Below are 20901 nucleotides of genomic sequence, written 5' to 3' on the forward strand. Positions count from 1 at the left end.
ATTTTTGTTTCTCTTGTTAAAAGTGTTTTAAAGTGACATTAGGAACCCCTAAAACCAACTCCAATGGTAGGCTAAATGCCAAATTTTTCCCCCAAATTCCCCCCCAACACTCTCTAACCCAAGCTAAAACATTGGACTAAAAGCCAAATGCTAAAGCTAGGCCAAATACCCCCTAAATTCCCCCCTGTGCGAGTGGACTTGCTGGCAACTGAGCCAGTCTTGGCCTGTCCACACTCCAACGCGCCCCACGCATGCACCTGCAAAGGTTTCCCGATAGGGTGGGCCCCTCTGTCAGGCCGTGTGTCGGCCACCCACTTGGGCTCCCAATGGCTATAATTACATTAAAGGGCTATGATTTAAGGACCGTTGGTTGATCCAACGGTCCAAATTCAAATTTCATTTTTTTATAATATGTTATTTTAAAATACATTGAATCCAACGGCTAAGATCGAATATAATCAAATCAAACGGTAAAAAAAGAGATGTAACGGCTCAAATTTAAATCCAACGGCTAAAATAATTAAAAAAAATTATTTAACTCAAAATTTACCCAAAAACTCTATAAATACCTATGTATTTGTTCAAACATCCACACAAAACTCAATTTTCTCCTACAATTCTTCCAATTTATCTTTCTACTATTTCTTTCAATTTCCAAATTGTTCAACATGGCAAGAGAGCATATTGGAAGTCGTAATTGGACCTGTGAGGAACGATGTTGCTTTATGCTTGGCATGGGTTTCTATTAGCGAAAATGGTGTAGTTGGCACAAATCAAAATAAAAAAGTTTTGTGGGATAAAATCATTGCAAAGTTTCAAGAAAATTGCAATGGCGGTAGGCAGGACGGTGGTGGTGTTTATGATTGGTGGAAGACTATCAACAAAGCATGCACTTTATAGAAGGGAAGCTTGGAGAGAGCTATGGTTGGTATGCCTAGTGGAAGGAGCGCCATAGAAATTGTGAGTTTTGGTTCTTGATATTTTATTTCTCATGTACATAATATTAGTTTGCAACTAACTATTTTTATGTATTTTTTGCATAGGGTGACAAAGCAATGGAAATTTACAAGACAAGAGTAATACCAAAAAATCATTTAAGTTGCAACTACATTCGGAGTCAACCAAGTTGTGAGTCTCTACCGCCGACTACAAAGAAAACAATATTATTGGCCAGAGATGAAGCAACAAGCCATATGCAACCAAGTCGATTGTCCAAAATGTAGAAAAATACTTTCCCTAGGGGTGGCCTTTGCAGTTTCCATTACTGATGATTGGAGGTCCCCACACCTGACCTTCTTTATTGATGAAACACTGCCAAGCAATGTCAGGGACACACGCAAGTTGAAAGGGACAACTAAGAGGCACTTCGTGGATGGCGCAACTCTATACTGGAAGGGATTCAATGGGAACTATTGAGATGCCTTGGGCTATCCGAGTCATCATAAGTCATGCAAGAGGTACATGCTAGAGAATGCGGCAAACACCAAGAAAGAAAGAAACTACACAAATAGCTGTTGAGCCTAGGATATTTTTAGCCAACCATAAGGAAAGACACACACAATATGATCAAGTAATGCCATACATGCCATGTTCATGGAAACTTAATCCATAAGCCTCCAATGCTACTGCATGACATTCGCACTCCGTGGCCATTCCATACTTGGGGACTTGATTTGATAGGAACAATTAATCCAGCTTTTGAAGGTCACATATAAATCCAACTAGCCACTGAGTACTTCACAAAATGGGTAGAGGCAATCCCTCTCTGTTGTAGCATGCCCAAGTTAGAGGCGGAAGGACCTTGAGTTACTAGAGGAAAAATGGGCAAAAACAGCTAGGAAAGCGGCCCTATACCACCAACAGGTTACCAGAGCCTACAACCGCATAGTCAAGCCATACAACTTCAAGGAAGGAGATCTTGTACTCAGGACAACTAAGTACATAAAGAGGCAGATCTCTGGACCTTCGAAGTTCGCCCCACACTAGGAAGGACCTTTTGTGATCAATGTAGCCTATTGAAGTGGTTACTGCTACTTGACTTCGGTCAAGGAAGGTATGCTAATGGAACCTGACAATGCAAAGTGGCTAAACAAGTGTTATTGCTAAAACGCTTATGATTATTTTAGAAAAACAAGCTCCTTCTATGCAATGATCATTTTGCTTACTCTATGAGACCTTGTAAGGCTATGCAACGATTAATATACCCCAAATTCTAATGAAATGAAGGAGCATTTTGTCAAAATATTTGGTTCATTCGTTTCTTTACATTGGCAAGAGTAACTAGAAGGATGTTTTTTAAACAAGTTATAGTAATAATCATGCCAAGGCTATAATAAAGGCTCACATAAGCTTATCAATGCCATGTAAGCTGCTCAATGGTTCAATGCTCAAGCAACATGCCATGCAAAACCATTGAGTCAAGCAATTAAAGCTTGTCTAAAAGCTATACTTACGGAACATGCCGAGCTTATCAATGCCATGCAAGTTGCTCAATGGTTCAATGATCATACAACATGCCAAGCCAACACGCCATGCAAAACCATTGAGTTAAGTAAATAAAGCTTTTCCGAAAGCTATACTCATGCAACATGCCAAAGCCTATTAATGTAAAATCAAGCAAAGCAAGGAAAAGCTTTTAAAACCAACAAGCCAATCAATGCTAAGCAAGTCAAGCTTTCCTGACTTGTTCTGCTTCCTTATGAAAACTACGACATTCTTTTCATCTTTCCTCAGGGAAGCTTGCTGGCAAAATGCCAAGTGGCCGGATTAGGTATTTCCTCTAGGAAAGCAAGCAACAGCTTAAACCTATGCCCCAAAAGCTCTTAATAGAAGTCCATCTAGCAAATTCTCATGCAAGAAAAAGCCAATATCATGGCAAGAAGAGTAAAGACATTGCAAGCATTATGATAAAATCAACATCAGCATCTGAAGCCAAAGGAAAAGGTCAAAGGAAAATAAGCAAAATACAAAGCAAAGTGGCCCCATGGCCATTGTTCGAAAAACAATAAAAGTAAAGGTGGAGTGAGGAAAACAATCTTCTTTATAGCCTGTTGCAACATCTTAAGGTTCATGCCTTGCCAAGAAAAAGAAGCCGAGGGTTAAGAAAATGCAAACAGTCATGCAAACTGTGTAGTTGTGGGAAAGTGAGAAGCTAAGCTCAAAGCACCACTTTTCGAATGAACTACTAGAAGTGCTAGCATGCAACTGATCCACTATGAGTTGAAGGCAAGCTGATATTTCCTTAGATCTCTCACGGACCAACTTCTTTAACTTGAGTTTCTCTACTCTAGTTCCTTATGCTCCAGTTCAAGAACATGCACCAATTTGTTGACTTTGACCAATGGACCCAAGATGCCCTTCTCATTTTCAAGTCGAAGCCCAAACATGGTATCACGTAGCTCTCCCAGCCTCTCGACTAGAAAACCCACCGGCACGCCTAGAGCAGCTACATCACTGATCATCCCATACAGGGTCCCCAGTTCTTCAAAGATCATCCCACGCATAAAGGGAGATAAACCTATCAACCTCACGTATGCATCACCAGCGCACTTAAAGAACCTGCCCAATGCTTCAGCTAGTCCAGAATGAACCTTTATTCCCCTAAAGTTGACCCAGGAAGAGAAAGCCTTGCCGAAAGGAATTAGTTCCTCAATACTTAGCACCCCGGCTTCATTGGTAATACTATACTTGAGCTTTCCGAATGCCTCATGCTATGATGCCTACTCTTCAACTGAAGCCTGCTCCTCAGGGGAAAGAACCTTTTAAGAAAAAACTATAGGCTGGGGAAGAACATAACTGGGGGCTTGAACATCTCTTGTAGCCTCTGTAACACCATCATGCACCTACAAGGAAAGCAAAGAAAATATGCACAAGTAAGGAAACAAATCAACAAGCAGAGACACAAAGTAGCACGGCCCACATGAGGTATCCAAGCCAGAATTCTAACAAATCAACATGCTTATACATACGCGTGGAAAAATGCGAAGAAGATATGCTTGACGAAGTTTAGTTACTTCCTACATGTACAATAAGCTGAAGCAAAAAAGAAAATTCAAAGACTTAAAGATGAAAATTGACAATAGAAAATTCACACAAGGGCCAACACCAACGAAGAACAATGAGACATACCTCTTTATCTTCTGTTTCCACCTAAACGTCACCATTCAAAAACCTGTCAACTTAATCAAGATCAACATCCCTGTTGCAATCTTCGCCGCTTAGTTCTCTGCCACTATCATCACCTTCAGTGTTTTTCCCTAGGGAAGCCTGAGGATGTTCTCCGCTTCCAGGGTCAGACTCGGCATTTGTATTGATGTTTTCCTCAGTGGCCAAGCCTTATCAGTTTCATCATCGCCGTCAGTTTCCTTAGTGCTCTGTTGTCCCTTATTGCTTCAGTAATATCAAGGAACTTAGGAGGCTTGTGAGTGCCAGCACTCCGCTTTCCCCTCATACTTCTAGTCTTATAGGCAGGGCTAGCAGGAGCTACTTCCTTGGTAGGGGCCTTAGCTGTAACAAAGTTATAATTAGCATATAACCATAAAGCAAGGGGAGCAAGAAACAAGGGAACAAGATCTATTACGAATCTTTAGCTTTGTTGCAAAACCTTCACTCTTCAATTCTTTCGGGATATAATAAGAGTCAGGCTTGCTACTGGGTGGATCGTCCTTCACCACCCGAGGCCTGAAGCTTTTCATTGCATCATCTAAGGCACAACATATAAAACACTAAGGAAAAGCATGCAAAGGTAAAATTAGCAAAAGAAGTCAAGCAAAGAAATATACCTAAAGATGTTTTCTTCCCTTGACCTACCGACTTTCCTTCTCCAACACCTGATGCCTTACTATTCTTGGTGCTCCGGGAAGAGTTACCCAAAGCATTGTTTTCTTCTGCTACAGCAAGGCATCGATGCTTTGAACCAGAAAAAGTAGTCATAGGCTCAACACTAGGCTAGGATGGCTGACAATGTTGAAAGAAAAATGCGGCTGCTTGTCACTATGAAACTTGGTGATAATAGAGAAATACTTCAACCAATAAATGGTATAGCCTTTGAAGATACCACCTACCTAGGTTTGGTTGGTAATGTACTAGAAAGGGCAAAAACATTTCGGAGGTGCATACATATAACTCCATAACAAATTATTAAATGAGGCCTCAATTTCTGCAGGGAAAGATATCGGCACTACTTGGTCAAAACCCAGTTGACGTTGCATCCAGAAATGAGAGTAAACTGCACTCATTTATTTTTTATCCTTCGCCTGGAGGAGGATTGAAGGAGCCAGTAAAGTCAACAATTTTTCGGTAAGCGAAGGGAAATCCAGATTCTCGAAGAGAGGAATTAACATCACAGTTGGATCATCATCACATGCAACATCGGTAAAGAACATCATAGAGGTAAAACCTTCAGGGACTGACACATACAGACGAAAAACAAAACTGGAAACATCGTTTAAAAGCTCTAAGAAGTCCTACTTTTGTGCTGGAATTTTCTCGAACCAACAACAAGCTAACGGGAGCTTTTCGGGCAAGTAAGAGGAAGAATCAATAACATACCGATTCTTCACTGCATTGGAAGGATAAGGGGTTATCTTCAAACACTTGATACGCTTCAATATGAAGATGTGCAAAAAGGTAGCATAGAGGAAATTTTTCAACAACGCACTACCCGCAACGTACTCCTCCAGAGTGTAAAGCTGATCTAACTCATGGTAGAGAAACATGAGAAATAACGAAGCCAATGGAACCACGTGGCCATGTGCAATTACCATGGTGCAAGGAATCACTTAGCCCCTAAAGATATCCTTGTTATCGTAGAAAACAAAGCGGCCTAGTGAATGTTGAACCTGTAGGCATGTAAATTTCGTTGCATACAAATGATGCATCACAAAGCTCCATGTGGCATATGACTCGTCACAAATGGACAAGTTATCAATGACATGTGGCATAAATCAAGCAAAAGAAGTTCAAAAGCATTGTCAAAATTCGACAAAGGGGAAGAAATCTCCTTAAAATTGGCAAGGGGCCCAAATTGCTTTCAAAACCAAAAAGAAAGCTAAATAATCTTCACAAAACAAGCAAAATTTGAAGATTGCTCAGAAAATAGGCAAGAAAGCTCTATAATTTGGACATGTAAGGGAAAGTGGCTAAAACAAGACACAAAACAGCCTAAATTCTCCCATGGATGAATCAAGGCACAAATCAAAGCCAAATCCACTCAAAGGCATGACTTTGGAAGTCTATAAATAAACGGTCCCAAGATAAGTAGAAGGTTAACAATTTCTAAATTGAAGGGGGTCGACAATTTCTACACAGAAGGGCCAAAATTCTCACAAAAAGAAAACCTTTGCCAAATCTTTCAAGACTAATGCATTGCCAAAGCTTTCTTCAAAGAATGCACAACCAAAGCCGAAGCTTTATGTTGACCAAAGTCAATGCATTCCCTTGAAGAATCAACAAGCACCTTGCCGATTCCTTCAAGACTTTCTTACAAACTTAAAACTCATAACGACGTTCAATTTAAGATTAAGTCACCAAGATCCTTAAATCCACAAAATCCCACATCAACATCACCTATGTCATAGGTCACACACAAACCTTGAGGTGAAGACTATATAAGCATTGTTTTAAGCTCAAAACCTGAAGTAATCGTTCAATTGTTCATCTGAGATCAAGTCATCATGACCCTTAGATCAACAATCTGCGCATCTACATCAAATTTAAAGATTAAGAGGAAAGTTGTAAACAGAGATTGTAACCCTACAAATTCATCAATACACACCTACTTTGTACACGTGTTCTCGTTTCATTCGTTATAGAATTTTTCATGTTTACAAAATTGGCACCCCTATTGGAACCTCTAGGCCTCTCACCTTTGTCTTCAAATCCACAAGAAACACACATGGCATCAAGAAAGGATCAAGCTGTTACTGCAACCAATATGAAGAACAAGAACATCCTTGCTGCAAGTGGTGGCATTTTGGGCGTCACAACCCGAAGCAAAGCAGGAGCTCTCTCTGCAGTGCCTTCCACCCCTACATCAACTTTACCAAATGAGTCAGAGCACCCGAAGCATGAACTCTACCACATGCAAAGCCGTACCTAAGAAACAAGAGTGGCAAGCCGTGCCTAAGAAACAAGAAAGGGAAGTCGTGCCATTTTCAAGCAAAAATGACGATGAGCCTGCCAAACCCACAACAACCAAAGGGAGTGTTATGCCCTTAAAAGGACCAAACACACCCATCTTCTGATACATCCAAGTATCAAGAAGAAAGAATGGGCAATCCCCGTTCAAAACTGGAAAAAGCATAACCGACACATAGCTGCACAAGGACGATGTAAAGCTGCTCAAGACAAATGCATTTTTACCTTTGACATAGCTAGGCGATGCTAAAGTTTCAAAACCACCGCAAGGTTTCGTAAAACCTCTGCTAAAAGGGGCAAAACCAAGCACTCTTCCAACCAAGAGAACCGAAAAAGGTTTCGACCCAAACGCCTACAAACTCATGTCAAAGGTTGCGTACGATTTCACCTCATCTTTAAATCTTGGAAAGAAAAATGCACACACTGTAAGGACAAAGAACGTGACCTCACCAAGACTCAAAAGAAATTAAAGGAGCATCATTACGGAGTTGACAACAATAAAGCTGGACTTGGCTTCACACCAAATACACCCGTGAAGATTTCAAGCAAAGCGAAAAATGTTAGCGCTCAACACATCAGCATGAGCGTTCAACAAAATCAAGATAAGCCTAAACCTGCCCCTCGAACGTTAGTCTCTGATAGGCTTAATCGTTCAAAACCCATAATTTTGGCACTTGATCGCATTGGTGGTCAAGACTGAACTTTCGTCTTTAAGCATCTTAACACGCCAACACCCCAAAGCTCTGTTTTCAAAAGGTTGTCAAAACCTAAGAAACAAAGCAACATGGCTAGCTCTCCTCCATGGCGGTAGGCTTTAGAAAGACTTGAAGAAACTAAGCAACCTTCTGGAAAAAGGAAGACAACACTAAAAGAAGAAAAGCTCGACGGTCTAGCAGCAAAAGACGACGTTCGAAGCTCTATTTCTTCAAGGATGAAGCGTTAAACAGCCTTGGAAGTCAGTGCAAAAGGACAATTAAAGATAAAGATGCGCACCATTGTACACACTAACTAATCTTCACACTAACAAGCCCAAGGGGACGGCACTGAAGAGGAGGTCCAAGACATCTTCCATATCACAATCCAAAAAGATGAAATCCTCGAGGAGTTGCACCATCACAGCTTGAGAATAGGGGGCAAGCCATGGTTGATGATCTCAAGGAGCTCAACTTAGGCACAAGTGAGGAACCGAAGCCTATCTTCGTAATTGCATTACTAAGTGCAGACGAGATCGAGAAGTACTACCAACTGCTAATGGAGTACAAAGACATCTTTGCTTGGACCTATAAAGAAATGTCCAGTCTTGACCTTATCATCGTTGTGCATCGTCTGGCAGTTAAACCTGGGATGCGACCGATAAAGCAAACGCAAAGATGCTATCGATCCGAGATCATTCCATAAATTGAGGCCGAGATTTATAAGCTAATCTAAGAAGGCTTCATTTGAGAGGTGCAATACCCTAAATGGATCTCCAATATCGATATTGTCTGCGCAGACTTCTGAGACCTCAACAATGCTTGCCGAAATGATGACTTTCCTTTGCCAATCATCAAAATCATGATGGACATCATATGACCAATCACACCAAAATCATCTACAGGAGAAGCCTATATCTTTACCGCAACAGATTACTTCTCCAAATGGGTTAAAGTTGTACCCTTAAGGGAAGTCAAGAAGGAAACTGTCAACTATTTCATCAAGAAGCATATCATCCACCGATATGGTATACCTCACTACATCATCACTGACAATGGAAAACAGTTCTCCAACCGACTCATGGATGATCTCTGTGAAAAATACAAGTTCAAGCAACACAAGTCTTCCAGGTATCATGCTCTGGCTAACGGTTTCACGAAAGCATTCAACAAAACGCTGTGCAACCTCCTGAAGAAGGTAATCAGCCAAATGAAAAGTGACTGGCACGAAAGAATAAGCGAAGCACCTTGGGCATATAGGACAACACATAGAACTGCTACCCAAGCTACGCCCTTTTCTCTTGTATATGGCGTGGAAGCTGTTCTACCAATCGAAAGTCAATTATCTTCGTTAAGGATGGCTATACAAGAAGGCTTGACTAAAGAGGAAAACGTAAAGCTACAACTTCAAGAGTTGGAAGCACTCAACGAAAGGAGGCTTGAAGCTCAACAACACTTGGAATGTTACTAAGCATGGCTATCCAAGGCATTCAACAAAAAGGTCCACCCAAGGTCTTTCCAAACTGGAGATCTTGTCTTGGCATTACGAAGGCCTATCATCACAACTCACAAGACAAAAAGCAAGTTCACATTAAAGTGGGATGGACCTTACGTAATACAAGAGGTCTACACCAACGACGCTTACTTAATCATGGCAGAAGACGACTTAAAGATCGGCCCCACCAATGGTAAATCTTGAAGTGTTACTACCCCTAACCAAACACTCAATGCTCTTTGCCTGCATAAGCCTAAACTATACACAGTGTAATGTTCCTTGTCCACACGAGCTTAAAAGGCGACACTTGAAGCTCCTTGCTTGCATGAGCCTAAAATGCACACGGCACAATGCTCCTTGTTCACATGAGTTTAAAAGTTGACACTTAATGCTCCTCGCCTGAATGAGCCTAAACTGCACACAACATAATGCTACTTGTTCATACGAGCATAAAAGGTGACACTCAATGCTCCTTGGTCACACGAGCATAAAAGGCAACACCTAATAGTCTTAGCTCACAAGAGCATAAACTATGTACGGCAAAATCAAAATCAAAATCATCATCAAAACCATCAAAAAACAATCCATCATTCCTTTGAACTATGTCATGACTTGATCTCTCCTTAACCAAGGGTACATAGGCAATTTGAAATTTCAAAACTTCAAGTACAGTCACATCATCAACAAAAAACACAAACACTTTAAAGAATAAAGAGCAAATTCAAGAATGTGAATACTTTATTTCTTTAAAGGAAAAATTCGGCTACAAAGCCATATTACAAAATGAGCAAAAAACAAAGGCAGCCACTTCAGTAGTAAACAAGATGCCATTCCAAGTCATAGCTCCACTACGGATGTGATCACCAAGAATCTCAAACAAAGCCGGTGAATTGTCATGAACATGGTGCGAAGGATTCGAGATAAGAATTCTTGACGTACACGCTTTCTTCTTCGTATTCGGTCGACCAAAATCTATCACCTCCCAAGATACTTCAGAAGACCACGACTTGATATGCATTGAGTTGTCTTTTGCAGGAAGAGCAAACACCTTAGGGCTAGTCAATGGTGCACAAAGCTTCAACGTCGTTCCCCTATCTTGCGAATCACCTTCCTTCGCAAAAATGGTGATGGTATTGCTCTTAAAGCACTTGAAAAATACCATGGCTGCAACAAAACAAACAAGGCAACATAAGCATAAGAATGGGGTGGCAAGCAAAAAAAATTTGGTTCACTAAAGCAAAAGACATGTGAGATAAACCTGGTGAGCGTTGAAGGATGACGATGACAAAGTCACAACGATGAAAAGAAATCAACCACAAAGCTTAAGTAGCACATCAAAGAGAACAGCTACAAGACAATCCTTCAAAGCACCCTACAGTAGCAAAGAAAACCAAAATGCCATGCAATCACACTACGCAACACCACAGCGATTACGCAAGCAATTTCTTACACTGCACGGTAAGTTCACCACCGAGGGAAAACTGTGACCAAAAGGCACTACACATCGAAACCTCACTGCAGTCTTTTGCACAGCACCACGCGGTAAAAAGTGATGCACTACAACAAGCTCCAAACACTAAAACTCACAACAGCAGCAACAAAAAATAAAAAATAAAAATAAATCCCACGGCAGCAAGCAGAGTCAATGTGCATGGCAAGGATTATGTGACAAAAAACACACACCCAATTGTCGTATAAATAGGGGTCAATTGCTTCCTAATGCTGTAGGGAGAATACATACCAAATATCAAAAGAAAAATCAAAACAAGGAAGCACATTCCAGCTGCAACAAGGAAGCAAATTCCAAGCAAAAAGGGCAAGGTGATACACAGCGATAAAGGGAAAATTGCTATTTTTCCTACAACAAAAAAAAAATGAAAAATAAAAAATCAGCAAAGAATAGAAAAGGAAACAAAAAAAAATAAGGAAAGGGCTTCAAAATTTCCAAAACATTAAAGGAAAGTCCATTTCCTTGCCAAAATACAAAAGGCAATCCCTCCAAAGCAAGGACATGCCTTCAAGTATCCCAAACCAAAACGGAAACACCCTTTTGGCCAAAAAAATGCAAAGCCTACTTACCCAAGGACAAGCATTAAATCTTTTCAAAACCTTGAAGGAAATCACCAAAGCTTTCCAAAACCTTGAAGGGAATCACCAAAACTTTCCAAAACTTTGAAAAAAATCCCCCTTATTACCAAAATTGAAGGAGGTTCCTACCTAAGGAAGGAAAAACATTTTTCCCAGAACCACAAGGAAAAAAATCTAAGTCTCAAAATACACCAAATGTAATTTGTCAAAATTATGGAAAATCAATACGCACAATAAGTATATGCCGATTTATCCATTTCCAAAATTTCTTTTTAATATCAAGCCTTTGGGGTCCTTGAAGAAAAATTTCATTTTTTTTCAAGATCAAGCCTCCACGGCCCGTGAAGAAAAATGTCATTTTCTTTTGAGATCAAACCTCAACGACCCTTGAAAAAAATTTCATTTTCTTTCAAGATCAAGCCTCTACGACCCTTGAAGGAAAATTTCATTTTCACTCAAGATCAAACCTCTACGGCCCTTGAAGAAAATTTTGATTTTCTTTCAAGATCAAGCCTCTATGGTCCTTGAAGAAATGTTTTGTCCAAGAAATACGCCTCAACGGCCCTTGACGAAATTCATCATCTCAATTCAAGAAATACGCCGCTACAGTCCTTGACGAAATTCATCATCTCAATTCAAGAAATATGCCTTAATGGCCCTTGAAGAAATGTTTCCTTCAAGAATATGCCTCTACAGCCCTTGAAGAAGCAAACTAATTCAATATCAAGTCTCAAAAACCCTTGAGTTAGAACATTCACATTGTAAGACTTCAAAATACGTTTCCAACACATGACAAGCACATGCCTACAACGCAACTTGAATTGGGGGCATTTGTAGACATGTAAATTTCATTGCATATAAATGATGCCTCACAACGCTTTGCGTGGCATATGACTCGTCACAAGTGGACAAGTCATCGATGACATGTGGCACAAATCAATCAAAGGAAGCTCAAAAGCATTCCTAAATTTGGCAAAGGTGAAGAAATCTCCTTAAAATCAACAAAGGGCGCAAATTGCTCTCAAAACCAGAAAGAAAGCTAAAGCATCTTCATAAAACAAGCAAGAATTGAAGATTGCTCACAAAATAGGCAAGAAAGCCTTCTAATTCGGCCAAGCTAGGGAAAGTGGCTGAAACAAGACACAAAACATGCCTAAATTTTCCCATCAATGAATCAAGACACAAATCAAAGGCAAATTGATAAGCTCATATCTATATATATTTTACATCAAATTCACTTGTCTTTTCTTAGTTAGTTCCTTATATTTTTGAGCTATTTACTTTGTTTTTGTGTTTTGTAGGATTTGTCAAGTAAAGAAAAGAAAAATAGCACAAGTGAAATTTTAAGTAACAAATTCGTCAAAATTGCCTGTGCACGTCAGCTGACTTTGGAAGCAAGTTGCGGACACCTCAGAATGAATTAGAGAATGAGCCTTATATTTTTGTAAAGCTACGGATGTCTACTTTCTGGAGCATTTTGCGGATTGTTAATATCATTTTTCTAGAAGACGTTATGGCTGTTTTAACATTGAAAGGTTCCCAAGAGGTTGAGCAGTTTGTAACTGACAAGAAAGCATTGAAAACAATAAATCCAATAAAACTAACAGCCAAAATTGATGCAGCCAAGAACAAGCCAGCTAACATCTATTCAAATATCAGAGGAAATGGAAAATTAAGTGAGAGTAATGGGCATAAAGGCTGCCCAAAGAGTTACAATTGTTTTAGCATGTCCTCTCACTTATTGTCATCACTAAATGGCTGTTAGTGGGGTGAGTTATGGAGAAAAAAACTGTGGCAGCAGAAAAGAAGAAAAGACCTACAGGTTGCAGCAGCAAAGGGGGAGAAAAAGTGTGAAAAAAAGATAGGAGAAAAAGAAGGAAAACAAGGAAAAAAGACAAGGCTGCTGCGTTGGGGAAGGAAGGAAATGAATGAGGAAATCTTGGCATTCTCTTCTCTCGGTTTTATCTTCTCAAACTCATGTCTTTCTTTTGGTTTAATTTGAGAATTATGTGTAACTAATTTTTAGCAGTTAGGGGTTGTTTTGAAGCCCCAAATATGATTGCAAGTTTGTTATGACATTTTGTTTGAATTACTTTTACGAATGGATGAAAATTGGTTCACTACTTGTCTCATTGATGAATTCTTTATGTGTTTTCTACAGATGCATACTTAGTAAGCATATCTAGGATTCTAATGCTATGAATATGTGTGTGCCTGCCCTTGTCAAATGAGGACCTACATATGTTCTAGAGTAGTACTTGTTAATTGCGATTGACATGTGAATCAATTTCTAGGATAAGTAAGACAACACTAGTACTTACGATGCCTTGTGATGACTCAAACTCATTTCGTTTTTAATGATTTCTACTTGTTAAATCTATGAACACACCATTTTAGATTGCATGTTAGGGACTAAGTTAAGTTGAAAACGCCATTCTCTTAACATACTACATAAGAAAGAGTAATAGGTTGAGTTCTAACATTGAGCCAACTTGAGCATCTTCATCCAAAAATGAAAGGAATTTGAATGAAACTTAACATGTTTGTATGATTATTTGGTGGTAGATAGCAATTCCCCTAACTCATTTTTCTTAATTTTTGAACTACTTAAAAATTTGTTTCTGTTCTGTTTTTGTTTGATTTAATTTAAATAGCAAATCAACTCCAAAAATCCCAAAAATTTGTGAGTGTAGCTCTGTGTGTCTAGTATCTGGATATAAAATTTCGTATACTTTAGATAAGTGTAAGTCGGTCTAATAATTATTTTTCGGTGGCTGGTCAGTAGGGACAATAGCCCAGTTATGTGACATTTTAAGTAGTTAGATAAAACAATCTTCTGCGGGAAAGACCCTTATTTTCATATGCTACAATTGACAAATCTTATTGTTAATAAGGAAAATTAATAGTACATTTGTGTGCTACTTTGTGGTGTGCTTTTAATCCTATCAAATTTTTGGCGCCGTGTCGCCAGGGATTGTTATTTCTAATTACTTATTTTTTATTGTTTTCTTTTCTTGTCTAATTAGTGTTTTTGTTTTTGTTTTTGTTTTTATTTCAGGTACTCTTCGTAGTATATGCATACTCGAAAGTCTAAGAGCATTGATCTAGCTTCCTACGATCCTGAGGTTGAACGAACATTTTGAAAACTTCGAGGAACAATCAAGCAGAAGCGTGCATCGGTGTCTTTACCACCATCTTCTCCACCACATTTAAGTTCAGAAGAGTAGGAAGAACCACAAGAAGGCATGGTTGATAACCGGACTTTGAGGGAGTTGGCAACGCCTAATACAGATCAACAACCATTGTGCATCACATATCCAAATGCAAAAGGAGGATTTGAGCTTAAATCCGGCATGATTCACTACTTGCCTAAGTTCCATGGCTTCTCAACAGAGGATGCGAACAAGCATCTCATGGAGTTTCATTTGGTATGTTCGGGAATGAGACCAGCCAATGTGGATGAGGAGCAAGTTAAGTTGAGGGCATTCCCATTTACATTAGAAGCTAAAGCAAAGAAGTGGCTTTACAATTTACCTTCGGGATCAATGAACACATGGAACCAGGTGAAGCAAGCATTCTTGGAGCAATATTTTCCGGCCACAAAAGCTGCAAGCATAAGGAAAGACATATGTGCAATCCGACAACAACATGGAGATCCCTTTGGAGATTACTATGAGCGATTCACACATTTGGTTGCATCTTGTCCTAATCATCAAATTTCAGAGCATCTTTTAATACAATATTTTTATGAAAGATTGTGTATTCATGGACAAGACACCAATAAATGCTAAGGCGTTATTAAAGAACATTGCTGGCAACACACGACAATTTGGAAGGAGAGATGAGCTACCTCTTAAGAAAGTTAACGAGGTCAGTGCTAACTCTAGTATTGAATTACAATTAGATAACTTGACTAATCTTGTGCAACAGGTTATGGTGGCTCCAAAACAGGTATGCGGTGTATGTTCAATGATGGGACATGCCACAGACATGTGCCCTTCGTTGATGGATCAAGGTGGTCTTGAGCAAGCTAATGCGTTAGGAGGGTTTCAGGGGCAACAAAGACAAAAGTATGATCCATACTCCAAGAACTATAATGTAGGGTGGCACGATCATCCACACTTAAAGTGGAACAATCAAGACAACGGACAACAATCTGTTCCCAACAACTATAACCGTTCACCTGGCTTCTTTCAAGCAAGACCGCAGACACCATTTCAGCCTCAACAATAACAAGCTCCAAGTAAGTCTCTTGAGGATTTAATTGCTTCTTTAGCTAACTCTATTCAATCTCATCAACAGAAAATAGACAAAGCAATTGAAAACCTTGAGCGCCAAATGAGTCAGTTAGCAAGTTTGATGGGGCAACAACATCAACCAGGAATGTTGCCTAGCCAAACGGTGGTGAATCCAAATGCGGAGCAGATGAATATTGTGACTTTAAGAAGTGGAAAAGAAGTTTTTGAGCAGCCAAGGATGAAAAAGAAGACTAGAAAAGATACAAATGAGCAAAGGGAGCAACAAACCAAAAATCTTGAGCAAGATGAGGCTTCAACAAAAATTGAAAAGTCTCCTAAAGATAGAGAATTGAACAAAAAAGATTCTGATAAGGTAAGTAAAGAAGTTCAAAATTTATTTAACTCATGTGTCCCTATTCCTTTTCCTCGTAGGTTTATGAAGTCTAAGAAGGAGCAAACTAATAAGGAAATCTTGGATACTTTCCGAAAAGTCCAAGTGAACTTACCTCTTTTAAATGCCATAAAACAAGTGCCCAAGTATGCAAAGTTCCTTAAAGAGCTTTGTACGAACAATAGGAGATTCAATGATCAAGAAACTGTGGCATTAAGAGAGGAAGTATCAGTTGTTTTGCAGAGAAAGCTACCATCAAAGTTGAAGGATGCCAGTAGCTTTACCATTCCAGGTGTAATTGGAGGGAAAGAGTTTAGGAGAGCATTGTGTGATTTGGGGGCATCCATCAATCTGATGCCATATTCAGTGTATGAATCACTAAACCTTGGAAACTTGAAGGAAACAAAGGTACTAATCCAGTTGGTAGATCGTTCAAATAGATATCCCAAATGCCTATTGGAGGATGTACTTGTGGAAGTGAATGAACTTATTTTCCCCGCTGATATTTTTATTCTTGAGATGGAACATGACCCTATGCCTACTGCACTTCCTCTTATATTGGGAAGACCATTCCTTAGAACGACGCGTACGAAGATTGATGTCTACGATGGTACTTTAACCATGGAAATTGATGGAGAAAGTGTCAAGTTCAAAATCTTCAATGCTATGACGTACCCTAGTGATTTTGAATCTTGTTTGTCTATTGATGCGTTTGACTATTTTGTGCAGGATTGTTTTAATGAAGGTGTGGGACAAGACAATTTAGAGAAGGCGTTGGTGCATAGCATTACACATGGAAAACTTAATTATTCCGAGCACATTGAAGAAGAATTAATCCAGACAGTGGCAGCCCTTGAGTCTCTTTCACCAATTCGTGGTAAGTCTTCTTCCTATTTTATTTCTCTTCCTACTTCTAACGAAAAAATTCTTCTTTCTGTGATTCAGGCACCCAAATTGTAACTTAAACTGATTCCTGAATATTTGAAGTATGCATTTTTGGGAGAGGATGAAACATTACCGGTTATCATATCATCACAACTCACAGCAGAAGAGGGGGATAAATTGATCCGGGTACTGAAGGATCACAAAACTGCCGTAGCTTGGAGCATTGCAGATATCAAAGGTATAAATCCAGCTACATGTATGCATAGGATTCTGCTGGAGGAATGTGCAAAACCTACAAGGGAAGCTCAATGCCATTTGAACCCACTCATGATGGAGGTCGTCAAGAAAGAGGTTATCAAGCTTCTTGATGTTGGAATCATATATCCTATCTCGGACAACAAGTGGGTGAGTCCTGTTCAAGTAGTTCCGAAGCGATTCGGAGTCACAGTTGTTAAGAATGAAGCTAGTGAGCTAGTGCCTACACGTGTGCAAAATAGTTGGAGAGTTTGTACAGACTATCGGAAGATAAACAGCACCACACGCAAGGATCACTTTCCAGTTCCATTCCTTGATCAAATGTTAGAAAGGTTAGCTAGCCATTCTCATTATTGCTTTCTTGATGGCTATTCTGGATATAATCAAATTGCAGTTGCTCCGGAGGATCAAGAAAAGACGACTTTCACATGTCCATTTGGCACATTTGCATACCGGAGGATGCAGTTTGGACTTTGCAACGCCCCCGCCACATTTCAAAAGTGTATGGTAAGTATCTTTTCTGATATGATTGAGAAAATAATTGAAGTGTTCATGGATGATTTTTCAGTTTATGGTGATTCTTTTGATACATGTCTACATAATTTGTCCCTAGTTTTAAAACGTTGTCAAGAAACTAATCTGGTCTTAAATTGGGAAAAATGTCATTTCATGGTTTCGCATGGATTAGTTCTAAGGCATATCATATCTGAAAATGGAATTGAAGTTGATAAATCTACAGTAGAACTTGTTAGTTCTTTACCCCTCCCTACTACTGTCAGGGAGGTTCGTTCTGTTCTTGGACATGCAGGTTTCTGCTGTAGGTTTATGAAGGACTTCTCAATGGTTTCTAGACCCTTGTGCCGTTTGCTTCAAAAGGATGTAACATTTGATATGAATGAAGAGTGTGTGACAGCATTCAACAAGCTTAAGGAGTTGTTATCCACGGCTCCTATGATCATGCCACCAGTTTGGAGTTTAGCTTATGAGTTAATGTGCAATGCTTCAGACTATGCTATCGGTGCAGTTCTAGGGTAGCGTGTCAACAAAGTGCCACATGTCATCTATTATGCATCATGAACACTCAATGATGCACAATTGAATTATTCAACAACAGAGAATGAGCTTCTAGCTGTTGTATTTGCTTTAGAAAAATTTAGATCTTATCTGATTGGAACTAAAGTTATTGTGTTTTTTGACTATGCAGCTTTGAAGTATTTACTCATAAAAAAAATGCAAAACCGCGACTCATTCGATGGATATTTCTGCTTCAACAGTTTGACTTGGAGATCAAGGATAAGAAAGGGAGTGAGAATGTTGTAGCAGATCATCTTAGCAGACTTGTGCACTCAAACACAGAGGAAGATCGCATCCCTTTACGTGAGAGTTTTTCGGATGAGCAATTGTTTTCATTAAAGGTTACTGACCCTTGGTATGCAGATATTATCAATTACAAGGTCACCAAAAAGATTCTGAATGATTTTACACGTGCTCAGAAAGATAAGCTTGTTAAAACCGCCAAATACTACGAGTGGGATGATCCTTATTTATGGCAATATTGCCCTGATCAATTGATTAGAAGGTGCGTCCCTGAATCTGATTTTAAATCTATTCTAACTTTTTGTCATTCTTATGCATGTGGCGGCCATTTTGGAGCAAAGAGGACAGCCTTTAAGGTGTTAGAGAGTGGTTTTTATTGGCCTAGTTTGTTTAAGGATGCGTACGAGTTTTGTGCAACATGTGATCGTTGTCAACGAACAGGTAACTTGGGCCCAAGAAATCAAATGCCACAAACCCTTATTTTGATTGTTGAGATCTTTGATGTGCGGGGCATTGATTTCATGGGACCTTTTCCATCTTCAAATGGTTTTCTTTACATTTTATTGGTTGTGGATTATGTTTCTAAATTTGTGGAAGCGAAAGCCACCAAAACTAATGATTCAAAAGTTGTTTCAGATTTTATTACGACTAACATCTTTGCAAGATTTGGGACACCTAGAGCAATCATTAGCGATGGAGGGAGTCACTTTTGCAATAGAACATTTGAAGCGTTGTTTAGGAAGTACAATGTCACACATAAGGTGTTTACACCTTATCATCCGCAAACTAGTGGTCAAGCAGAAGTATCGAACCATGAGGTGAAGCAAATTTTGGAGAAAACTATGAGTCCTAGTAGGAAGGATTGGAGCATGCGCTTGAACAATGCATTGTGGGCATATAGGACTGGTTATAAGACTCCTATTGGAATGTCCCCATTTCGGTTAGTTTATGGGAAACCATGCCGTCTTCCAATAGAATTGAACATAAAGCTTATTGGGCAATCAAAGCCTACAACATGGACATGAGTGTTGCCGGACAGTAGAGGAAGCTTCAATTGAATGAGTTAGATGAAATCTGGAATGATGCATACGAGTCTAGTCGAATATACAAGGAGAAATCAAAGGCATTTCATGACAAGATGATATCAAGGAAGAGCTTTGCCATTGGACATAAAGTTCTTCTATTTAATTCTCGCCTTCGGTTATTTCCAGGTAAGCTTCGTTCTCGATGGGTTGGTCCGTTTGTTATAACTAATATTTTTCCTCATGGTGCAGTGGAAATCCAAAGTGCAAAGACTAGAAACATGTTCAAAGTGAATGGACATAGACTCAAACCATATTACGAGTCTTTTGCGGAGCATGATGTGGAGGTTGTACCTCTCCAAGAACCAGCTTCCCTTGAATGATTACTCTTGGTACCGTCCGGCTGCGGACGTAAAAGCAAGCGCTTATTGGGAGGCAACCTAATATTTCTATTCATTGTCTTTTTATGTCATTTTCAATTTTTCGTTTGTTTTTTTTTTCTGAGTTTTCTTGCGTGCTAAGCTGAATTATTTCTTTTCTTTATAGGAATCTTATGTCCACCCCTGGAGTTGATTTGTAGAATTGAAGTTTGGGGGTCATCACTTTATTTTACTGCAAATTGGGGAAGTTTTTAGTCCAAATGCTTTATTTTGTTTCTTATTATTTTATTTTATTTTTATTTTATGCATTTTTGTGTTTTCTGACATTGGGGACAATGTCCAGTTTAGGTTTGGGGGTAAGGATTGAAAAAATGACCAAATTGAAAATTTTCATCCCTTTGACTAAGAATTGGTTTAATTTGTTTCCTTGTTGTTGCTTTTTGTTTTCTTAATTAGTTTTGTTACCCTAAAAAAAATAAAAATAAATAAAAAGAACCCAAAAGAAGAGAAAAACATTCAAAAAATTTGAAAATCCAAAAATAGTCTTATTTTCTTTATTGTTTTGAATTAGATTTTTATTAGTTTCCCGACCCAATGATATAATTGGATTGAATTTGAACCACGGTGATCAAGAACTTAGTAAGCATGTGTTGTGTGAAATTTCTTATTCTCTTGTTAGCCTTGTACATGTTTAATCATCTTTGAAAAACCAAATGCACATAGCCTTGTTGATGTGAAACTAAAGCATGACTTAAAGCTTCGTATGTGAACATAGTGACCATATACAGCCTCTGTGAGTTTTTGAGTCTATTGAAGGTGTGTGCATTTTTCATACACTCATATTCTTTCATGTGTGATGAACTTATGTGACTTACATCTCTAGAACTTGTGTAACGATCTTTTGAAATGTTTGTCATTGATTGCATGAACTTGAAAAGGATAGAGGCATTAGGTTTATCACCATGGCCCAAATAAGCATGTTTCCTAAAGAAAAATGATAT

At 39.0% G+C, this 20901-nt stretch overlaps 1 protein-coding gene across 1 annotated transcript; it reads left to right on the top strand.

Annotated features, from left to right (window-relative positions):
• Window positions 1-14657: 14657 nt before the first annotated feature.
• LOC137710026 (uncharacterized) lies at window positions 14658-19523 on the top strand. Its single transcript, XM_068448991.1, has 7 exons — window positions 14658-14975; window positions 15343-15363; window positions 15715-16918; window positions 17045-17513; window positions 17576-17688; window positions 17870-18212; window positions 18386-19523. The coding sequence occupies exons 1-7, from the start codon at window positions 14658-14660 to the stop codon at window positions 19521-19523; spliced, it is 3606 nt and encodes a 1201-aa protein (XP_068305092.1).
• Window positions 19524-20901: the final 1378 nt, after the last annotated feature.

This window comes from Pyrus communis, chromosome 12 (assembly GCF_963583255.1).
Source record: "Pyrus communis chromosome 12, drPyrComm1.1, whole genome shotgun sequence".
Classification (NCBI taxonomy): Eukaryota; Viridiplantae; Streptophyta; class Magnoliopsida; order Rosales; family Rosaceae; genus Pyrus; species Pyrus communis.